Consider the following 10,846-nt stretch of genomic DNA (forward strand, 5'->3'; position numbering starts at 1 on the left):
ACGGGACTACTATCACCTTTGCATTGTACGACAAGCCCGTGCTGACCAGTAGCCAATCTGCCATGGACGAACTCCCCATTTTTCTCATTACCTCCTCATATTTTCCTTGGACGTTACGCATCTCATCTTGCATGCACTTTCTTTCTCCCATGGCATTGTCACCCTTCTCTTCCCTCCTAGATTCCTGGTGTTTGCTAGCACTAGGGCCTTCCTAACATGCAGACTCACAGAAGTCGTCCTTGAGGGTTTAATTTTCTTCTCGAAAGACATCTACCTCATCAGTTAGCCTTTTAACAAGTTGCTCCATAGCTGCCGATCTTGCTTCCATACCGTTCATCATCTCTTTGCCTTGATCCTGCATCGACTGAGAAAGAGTCCTCGCAGGCATACGAAGGACACATTCGACTTAAAAATTTGTCGAATCCCACAGAAGATGCCAACTGTTAACGTTGTGTTTTGTACGTTTTCGTTAGATCAGTATCCTGCAACGGGAAAATGGGTTGCTCTTGGTAGTCCGGGAAGTCTCCGATGCCTAAGTCAATCATTTTCTCTCAGAAATGCTCAAAGGAAAATGTAGAAGTCTAAAAACAATTTGTTCTCAAGGATCGATTCCCTTACCTTGTAATTCTAAGCATCTCTTTATACTCAGCTCCTCTAGTCAAGAGGCTATACCCAACGTTCTAGGGAAGAGGGAGGTCTCCCCAGAGCTTCAAACTCCATGCTGTCTTTAATGCGACGTGGTCTTCTAGTATCAATCATTAAATACAACATGGTTGTTTGGTATTTTCATTAAATGCAGTGTAGTCTTCTGGTGTTACTGCTCAGTTCATCCATTCTTCTTGGCGTGTGTCTCTACCTTTCTTCTGACTAAAATGGGCTTAAGGCTGTTCACATGAGGTTTAGGCCCATAACGAAAATTCCCCACAATAAGCCATCTAATTTTTTTTTAAAAAGAAATTAGAGTCTAAATTATGACTGAAACGCAATTTAAAAGAATGTCAACTTTCCATCGTCTAGCTCTTACTATTAGATTTTTAATGGATGGAGTGTTATCATTGTCCCGTAGTGCCACCTTTGCTCAATCACTCTTTCCCTATTGGTTGGAAAAAAAATTAAAAAATTTATCCCATAACTTTTTAGAAGAGATCTAGTTAAACTGAGCCAAGCCCAATTTGAATAGGATAAAAAAGAGAAGAGAAATGTTAGTTATTATTTATTTTTACATCTTCCTCTAATTATCTTGTAATATAATATTAAATAATTTAAAAATATTTATTATATTTTATTTATAAATTTATCATCTAATATTATATTATAAATAACGAGAGAATGATAAAGAAAAAAGCAGAAATTCTTCATAAAGAAATTCTCTCATAGAGAGCAAAAAAGGTATTGGTGTAGAATTTTTTTTTTTTTTGAAAGTATATTGGTGTAGAAAAATTCTGTACATTATATTACAATTTTACTCATATCTTATTATAAAATGGAAAAGTATAGTTGCAAGCACAATTGTGCACTAATCTGTATACCAATGTGACGTGATTGATCAAAAAGTAAATTTTATTGAAAACAGTGTTAATTTAAATTTTAAGTATGAATAAATTAGTATTGGTACACAGATTAGTGCGCGACTGCGCTTGTATGTAGCAAAACTCTTATAAAACACGTGATATATTTATTATTATTAAATTATCTTTTACTAGGCCTGCAACCCGTGAACCAAAGTCGGTTCTGTGCATGGTCCAATCCGACCCGGCTACCCAAAACGCGCCAACCCGACCCGACCCGTCCGTACATGCCGGTTTGTACGGACGGATCGGGTTTTTTTTTTTTTTTTTTTTTTTTTTTTTTTTTTAATTTTCTTTTCTTCTCTCTGTGGTTTTGGTTCTGTTTTGATGAAATTCTGCACCCATCTATTTAGTTTCTTTTCCATACAAATCAATATCATTTCATTACTAAGAAGTGAGCAAAACACTAATACAAAACTATCAAGAGAAAAACTGCAAAATAAACATATTTTTCTATGCAATTGCTATTAAAACCATTAAAACCTATACAAAATAAACATAATTTGTTGAGAAGGCAGCAACAAAATTCCCCTGCATCCCATTTTAATCCACCATTTTGTAAGTGAATCTACAAATCCAATATCAAATGTTTAGAAACTAACATTAGGGAAAATCAAATCAGAATTTTTAATTCATGCAAATCATATATTGGCACCTCGAAAAGTAGTCAAATTAAATTTCAGCTGTTCAGATTAGCAAATAAATAAACTAATTTATTTATTGGATTCATTAATTTATTACTTGTTTAAAGAAAAAGCAGTAGCAAATTAAAGCATCTTCATTTCTTATTTAAACAAAAAAAAAAAAAAAAAAACTCATAAAATATTAGCCCATTAGCCACGCCCAGTAAAAAAAAAAAAAACCAAAAGACAAGAATGGTTGAATATGATTGAGATACATGTTGGGTTTCTAGAGTTTGATTTGTTGTTGTAGCTGTTCTATTTGAGCACCTGAATTGACATGGTATCAGAATTGCAGTCTTAAGAATGGACTATGACTGGAATTAGGATCTACTTAAAAGGATATTAAAGAACTAGCTATTTTTTTTCCTTTCCTTTTTATCTCCCTTTTCTCTCAGAAATTAACAGTTAAATAAAAAAAATCCAAAGGGTCTATTGATTAGAAGACAACTGTTTCTTTTGAAAACTCAATAAATTTGGTTCTCATTATGACATTATCTCTCTTTACTCTATAAAGTAATAAACATAAGTGAAAGTTGGGGAAGTGGAAATGTGGAATTTGGCTTCTCTAGAGATGGAAGATCTTGTTCGTTATTGGGTTGACACAAAGTACCAACTCCACCAACCCACAAACTAAACACACACTTCCTTCTGTCACTCTTTTACCTCAGATTTCCACAAGTTGAGAGAAAAAGTTTCATAGATCAGAAATATCAGATTTCCAAAGGAGGAAAGGACAGATTAGAAAGGTTAAGAGGATCTAAAAGAGTCATTTCTCTCATAGGAGTTTTTTTTTGAGCTGATAGAGGCAATGTAGATTACATTGGATCTTGAAGTGATGCAGAAAGTAGTAGTGGTTGCTAGGAGAATTTGGCTGAGAATGAGTTCATTTTCAATGCAAAATTTAAACATCCCAACAAAGTGGTGAGGTATTTGCAACAAATCCTAGAAAACCAAAACCACAGGCCCAAGGAGTACTACAATAGTTAGTTAGGAACCACCACCTTTGAACACCTATCAATTAAATTAGGATGCTGCTGTCTTGTCTCAGTGCAAGATTGGCATATGAGTTCTTGCTCGAGATTGTGAAGGGAAGGTTATAGCTACTTTGAGAGTGAATAAAAGTTTATTCCCAGATCCTTTAGTGGTTGAATCGTATGGGACACTTCAAGCAACAATTTTTGCCCTAGAGTTGGGTCTCAGAAATTTGATTCTAGAGGACGATTCTCTTCATATCATTAACGCCATTAAAAATGCAGAGAATTCTTGGAGCAGTGCAGGTATGTATGTGAGTGAAGCCAGGGAAAAACTAAGGAATTTTGCTAAGTGGGATGTTAACCAATGTTAAAAGGGGTACAAATGTTGTTGCCCATCTTTTGGTAAAAATTCTTAACCAATCCAAAGCAAAGCAAATTAAATTAAAGCAAACTAAAAAAAAGATCTCAAAAAAATATATTCAGATCTTAAAAAAAAAAAAATCGTTCGTATCAGTTAGAAAAATAAAAATGCAGATCTAAACTAAGAAACTAAAGTACCTAAGCACTTATCCTTCCTAATCCACCATTAAAGAACTTCAAAACCAAAGCCAATTGCAGAACCCAACAAAGCACCATCGCCTACTTCAATAACTCCAACCAAAACCAAGCACAAAATCAAAACCCACTTCAACCAAACCCTCATCTTGAAGAGAAATACAAGCATCGTTCATCCTCTAAGCAAAACCCAGCATAAAATCACAAAAATAAATCACACGAAGCAAAACCAAGTAGAAAATCATATTTTCAGTTTTCAGTTTTGGGGGAAATATGTTAAATAGAAGGACTCACTCGCTTGGATGGCGACGACGAACGGTGAAGATGACGGCGACGATGAACGGTGAAGATAACGGCAACGACGAATTGCGATGCCCAATGGAGTGGTGCACTGGCTAGGGTTTGTGAAACAAAGGGAAGAAGAGGTCTGGCTTGGTTCAAAACGCACTATTGGTATCGGTTTTGACCGATATTAATTTGGTTCAACCCGTTAATGACGTGGATCCGAATAACCCGACTTTTGTTGGGTGGGCTCAAAACGGTTCTTACGGACGGATCGGCCCACTGCATTTTATGCACATGTCTATCTTTTATTAGATAATTTTTTATCATTTAATAATAATAAATATATCACATTTTATATAATAAAATGATAATAAGATAAAAATATGAAATACAACGTTACTTGTGTAACATTGGTATATTAGGCTTTCTAAAAAGGTACCGGTGGTTCCTCCAAATGGCAAGGCCGCCACCGACATGCGTCACCAAATCCAATGGACGGGCAGCATCCAGTAAACAAAAGCCCCAGTGGATGAAGACTTGCTTTCCCTCTTTAGTTTTGTTACAAATCATTCATTATTAACATCACACACCTTACACTTATGACTTTTTATAAAATGTAAAAATATTTTTTTACAGAATATATAAATGTTTTGCATAAAAAGTGGAGTGTGGATGATGAATGGTAAATGATAAGAAAAATTATTCTTCTTTCTTATAAGAATAGTAAATAATGAGAAGAATTATTTCTTATGCGTTTTAGGAAAAATAATTTTATATATAATTATAAAATATATAAATACTACGTAATTATTTAAAAAAAATAAAATTTTTTATTATTTTTATATAAATCTTATATTTTATTTAATTTTTTTAAAACGATTACATAATTCACAATTAAAGATATCTTTTTCTCTAGGAAAAAGGCATGGACCGGGTCCCCGCTTGTGTATTTACTATTTACATCCTTCGGTTCTTGCACACAGAAGATAAGCAAATCATTTGGTGAGTACTTACATTATCCAGCGAGCATTTTGTCAGTAAGAGAAGCAAAGCAGAAGATCAGAGAATTCAATGAAAGGTGTTGCAGAGAGATCAGAAGGTGTTACTCTCGAAGGGTTGAGGAACAGAATGGCGAAGTTTGCAAAGGAAAGGGACTGGGATCAATTTCATAGCCCTAGAAATCTCCTTCTGGCTCTGGTAAAAATGCTTCGTTTTTCTTTTGGGTTCTCTTCCAAATAAACAATGAATTCTGATCAACATTCATTAAGCAACTTACTTCTTAATCATCATTGATCATTTTTGTCTTCTACCCTTCATGCATTTTTGTATTTTGGGGATTCAACACCTAACATCCTGTGATATCAGTGATATGGAGAAAAAACGAATTTTGAAAATATAAAGTAAAAGGCAAGACTTTTTTTTTATAGCGGCTCAGAAGCCTGAGGGAAGAAATAAAAAGACACTCAGAAGGGAAAAAAATCAGAAGTAAACTGAAAACCAATGGATGATCAAGAGCTACTGAGCTAGTATCATCCATCTCCTTCTTTCTACCATTTAACTACTGTTCTCATGCCTTGACACTAATCCATAACCCCGTAGGGTTTTGGGTGAACTTCAATATCAGTACAAGTTTTTAGAAGACAGATCCATATTTTAAGGTTAACTTCCAAGAGGGAAACACTGGCGCAGAGAACTCTGACCCACTCGAGCTAATGTCTCCCTATATTCCACTATGAGTTCGATTTTTCTGATCACATGCTCATATGAGGATTTGACATATAGAACCGTTGGAGATTATGAGGATTTCACATAAAATTATATTACCTTAGTTGTAAACCGGTTGTTAACCAGTTGGAAGGGTATCATTATCCAAGTCCAGCTCGTCTTGAGAACCGTCGCAAGGCAACAAAAATCATGGAATAACATCAACTACATCACCCGACCACTTCCACCCCCATCTCCCCCCCCCCCCCCCCCCCCCCCCAAAAAAAAAAAAAAAAAAGGAAAAGAAAAGAAAAGCAACTGCATGGGACTTCCATGATTTGATTATCTCACCTAATTTTGAATCGCTTTATAAAGTGCATTGAAGTCCATCAAAAGATTTTCAAAATGGTATATATACGGTGGGATGTGGATTTGTTTACTAGTTGTCCAATGTAAAGACCCGACTTGGCCGTAGGTAGAAAGACATAATAGTGGAGGTTTCATTGTCAACCTTTTGCTTTTTCCCTGCTATTTTTGGAGTATCTAGCTGTGCTGGGGTGGTTTCAGGTGGGAGAAGTGGGAGAGCTGTCTGAGATATTCCAGTGGAAGGGGGAGGTTCCAAGAGGACTGCCCGATTGGAAAGACGAAGAGAAGGAACACCTGGGTGAAGAGCTTTCGGACGTGCTGCTTTACCTTGTTAGGCTCTCTGACATATGTGGCGTTGATCTTGGTAAAGCTGCTCTTCGTAAGCTGGAACTCAATGCCATTAAATACCCAGTCAAGCTCTGCAAGGGCTCCTCCAAAAAGCCCGCGCAAATCAACGTGACAGACAACAACGATGGTAATTCTAATGGTGGCGTTATGGCCATCAGCAACAGTGACAGCAAAAGCTGTAGTGATGGTGTGTGATCTTCCTGTGATTTTTTTTTTGTCCCCTTGACTTATCCTCTCTCCTTTTAGGTACTTAAAGCCTTCTCTTTTGTTATTTTATGCCCAAAAGACCAATCCCATAATGTCTTTTAGTAGGTTTTCAACTAGTGTAATAGATTTGTTCCAAAAAATAAAAAAAAACTAGTGTAATAGATGTTTCTTTATGCATTCTCTCTCCCTCTTGGCGATTTGGTGTGGAATGGGAGGGGGGTGAAATTGACATTTCCTTATGCTTTCAACTAGGGGTGGGTTTTGCGTGCATGTGCACAATCTGGGGTGGCGTGCCACTGTGCTTACTATAGCTGTTGCACTGTTCTATGGTGTCTTGTGATCAGAAATCTGGTTGCAGAGCCTTGCAGCTGTATGGCTGAGGCATATCCTTCTCGAGTGGCAATTTCAGTGGGATGTGTTATATATTTGTTTCTATATGGTTTTTTAATTGATAGACTAATTTATTGTTTGCCTTTGGACCTTTTCTCGACGATATGAGTCCTTTTGTTCAAAAGAAGGTTCTTTTGCTGTGTATTAAATTATTAATCACACAACATTTTCGTGCCTGGTCTAGAGAGTACTCACCTTTGTCTTTTAAGGGGAGAGGGTTGGGATGGATGCCCGCCCATCTTCCTCGTCTCATCTTCTTCATATTTTATATTTTTCTCGAAGTCATCTTTTGCCTATTGACTTGTATGTCGAATTAAATCATAAATATATGTAACTTTTGGAAACTATGACCAGTTTCATGTGCTGGAATGACTTTGGCCTCTGCCCTCTCAACAAACAGGTACATTGACTTCCTACTATTATGTCCTTGACAGGATCGAGGTTAGATTATTGCTTGGTCTGCCTCTAATTCATTCCTTACAAATATCCCAATAAAAAAGAAAAAAAAAATATTATTGTAGTTACGTTAAGGAATAAAGATGGATGTCTAATGATAGACAGATTGCAGATATGTTTCTCTCATGTTTCAAAGTTAGATCACCAAATCAAGATCTCGAGAGTTTTGGTCAAAGAAAAAAAAACTTCGTAAGATTCCTCGAGTCATGTAATGATTGCTAATTATTACATTATGGTTAGGTCTCGGACTGAGATTTCCTACAATTCTCTGGGTTTCAAGTGATTGCAAGGGATCCCAATTTTCGCAATTCTAGATAGTTATCCTACACCAATCCATTTGATTTCTAGATCAAAAGAATTACAAACATACTGTATGTCAAGTATATTGATGAGTACTCCAAACATGCTGTATGTCATGTATTCTAAGGTAACTTGTCTTGCATGAGGATGTGGGTGCTCTGGCAAGCCACAACAAGGCCAAGTTCTAAGCAGCTTTTACTAGAACAAACTTGGCCGGCTTCTGCGTGATAGAACCATATATAGACCATCGTGTGATTCTTACCAGCAACTCATGGATGTAAGTGCCTACAAAGTTTTGCTTCTCTCTAGAGAGAGAAAAGTCTTGCTTCTCTCTACAAAACCCGTCCAATTCGACCCACTTTTGGATAACAAGTCCCTCATCCTCTCTGTCTCCTTGTTCTGCCAGAGAGGAGGGTGGAGCCTTGGCTCCTCTTACCCTCTCTATTCCATTTTCGGCACCACCTTGATTATAGGGTTTCTCTTAATTTTTCTAGTTTTTTCTTTTCCCCAGTTCGGTTTAGGGTTGGTCTACCACATTCTAACAATTGAATGCTTACATGCGCTTCACCACCCAACTCTCTAGCCACAGACTTAATGGTATAATGTGAAACCATCGTGAAAATCTTGGCTCGTGAGTCTCACGCATGGTGTAGCCACCATGTGTCACCTCGTTGAAACACCTTCGATAGCTACATGCATCGTATTGGTGGGTTTATCATCCGATTTGACCCATCCCACTCTAGTACCATTAGAGTATGGCCTCCATGCACCATCACAGTTGCATGCGAAGAAATCTAGCATCGGCTGATTAGGCCAGTCCATGCCGTCTATCCCATTGTGTTTTCGATTTCTCTAATAAAGATTTTGAGGATGAGGATGAAGCTGTCGGTCTCTTCTTAAAACATTTCAAGCTAACAAACTGCAATGTATCGCCACCAATTGTTGTCTCCAATTGTGAGACTACAGTTTGTACAACAGATTGTAAAAAGTTGTCATTTAAGACAATGCCCCCTTTGCGGGAAATGGGTAAAAACCAATTTTTTAGTTTCAAAACCTAATTTATTTTTTCATTTTTTGCATTGCAATTGGTATAATGAGATATTTGTTAAGAAATCCCCGCATATATCTAGACCCTTTTATGTTAATGAAATGCTTGGTTTAGATAAAAAAAAAACTCATGAATGCAAGTACAAAATGATAAGACATTAGAAAAAGGTAAAAGGTATCCATAATAAGTACTAGGGCATTTTCCATGTCTTATTGCAGACGAGTTATTCCAAGTATGCAAACCAGCAAAAAGGCATTCCCAAGTCCAAAGGACGGATAAAAGCCGGATGCAAATAAATATGTCGTCTTGGTGTACAGTCGTTATATAATGCATGCACTAGTACCGAGGGTGACATGAGTGCTAACCTCCAAAAGACATGTGCTTATACCTGTTTTTTTTTTTTTTTTTTTTTTTTTTTTTTTTTTTTTTTTTTTAGAATAAGATAACTTCGATTGATTAAACACTTGTTAGAAAGCTTCTAGCTGAACTACATATTTAATACAACTAGGAATTTCCTCTAACATATAGAGATCTTGATCACTCAAGAGGGCATTCTTGGCTAAATCGTGTGCTGCCATGTTAGAATCCCTCTTGGTATGGCTAAACTTCCAAGAAACAAAGTCTTCTAGTATCCGTTTTGTGTCTTCAATTATTAGACTACCATGACTCCAATCTTCTTTTGACTTATGCATCCTTTCTACTACCTGCAGTGAGTCCCCTTCAAATATGATGGTCTGGAAGCCAACATCTTTACAGAAAAGGATTGCCATCATCATGGAATACGCTTCTGCTACAAAAGGGGATACTATGAGGCTTCTTTTTGCTCTGAGAGATCCCAGAACTTGTCCCTTACTGTCCCTTATTAGTCCTCCAACTCCAAGTAGGCCCCTGGACTTGTTGAGAGCAGCATCCCAATTCATCTTGTACATCCCTTCCGGGGGTGCTTTCCACTTCTGGTTAATACCCGAGTTTTCTGTAGTCCTTGCAGCTTGGACAGCTTGTTCTGCTCCTTTTAAACACCTGAGATCATCATAGACTTTCCTTACAATAGAGTTTGGGTGCCTGAAGTCCTTCCCATGTACAAAGTCATTCCTCATTGTCCATATCAGTCTCACTATCGACCCTGCTTCTTCTAGCAACTTCTGAGGGAGTTTTTGAATCATTTGCATCCAGATTTCCTTGAATTGAGATCCTTCCAGAAACAGCTTTTGAATTGATTTACTGGCTTGGCTCCAAATATCACGGGTAGCTTCACAGTTCCACAAGGCATGACCTGAAGTCTCTTCTTCTAGTCCACAGATTGGACATCTGGTTTCTTCCATGATTTTCCTCTTTGAGAGGTTTAAGAAGGTAGGTAAGGCTTCACTGCAGGCTCTCCAGAGGAACATTCTGACCCCATTCTGAGTCTTCAAATTCCACACACCTTTCCACAGGTCCTTTTGAGTATTAGTAGTTGAGGGGCCACTTTCATGGTTGGATTGGATATATCTATGAATATGGTAGGCACTTTTCACCGAGAAGATGCCATTGATGGTGCTTCCCCAGACCAGTCTGTCTTCTCTCCTCCCTAGACTGATTGGTATGGATTTGATTACCTCCACCTCTTGTTAAGTGAATAAGGTGGTGATCTTGTTTTCGTCTCATTTCCTTATGTAGGGTCTATTAAATCAGCCACCATTGTAGCCTCCTCTATGTTATTGGACCTGCTAGTTGGAGCTAGGTAATGAGGTCTTGGCAGCCATTTATCTTCCCAGATTCTTACCCTTGATCCGTTTCTAATTCTCCACTGTAATCCTTCTTTTAGGAGCCTGATACCAGTATGCAAACTCCTCCATGCTAGTGATGGTCGACTACCTACCTTTGCATCTAGGATTGAGCATCGTGGGAAATACTTCTGTTTCATAATTATGGTCGGGAAAGAGGTTGATTTTTGTAGCATGTTCCACTCATTTTTTGCAAGGA

The 10,846-nt window shown here is 37.4% G+C and overlaps 2 protein-coding genes across 2 annotated transcripts; one reads left to right on the plus strand and one right to left on the minus strand.

The window, feature by feature from the left end:
• The first annotated feature begins 5,027 nt into the window (after window positions 1-5,027).
• Window positions 5,028-6,863, plus strand: LOC122315211 (dCTP pyrophosphatase 1-like). Its single transcript, XM_043131014.1, has 2 exons — window positions 5,028-5,262; window positions 6,337-6,863. Exons 1-2 carry the CDS (start codon window positions 5,137-5,139, stop codon window positions 6,676-6,678), a joined length of 468 nt encoding a protein of 155 aa, XP_042986948.1. The 5' UTR covers window positions 5,028-5,136; the 3' UTR covers window positions 6,679-6,863.
• A 2,488-nt stretch (window positions 6,864-9,351) lies between these two features.
• On the minus strand, window positions 9,352-10,272 carry LOC122284558. Its single transcript, XM_043095303.1, has one exon. It carries the CDS (start codon window positions 10,270-10,272, stop codon window positions 9,352-9,354), a length of 921 nt encoding a protein of 306 aa, XP_042951237.1.
• Between the last annotated feature and the right edge of the window lie 574 nt (window positions 10,273-10,846).

This window comes from Carya illinoinensis, chromosome 1, assembly GCF_018687715.1.
Source record: "Carya illinoinensis cultivar Pawnee chromosome 1, C.illinoinensisPawnee_v1, whole genome shotgun sequence".
NCBI classification, from domain to species: domain Eukaryota; kingdom Viridiplantae; phylum Streptophyta; class Magnoliopsida; order Fagales; family Juglandaceae; genus Carya; species Carya illinoinensis.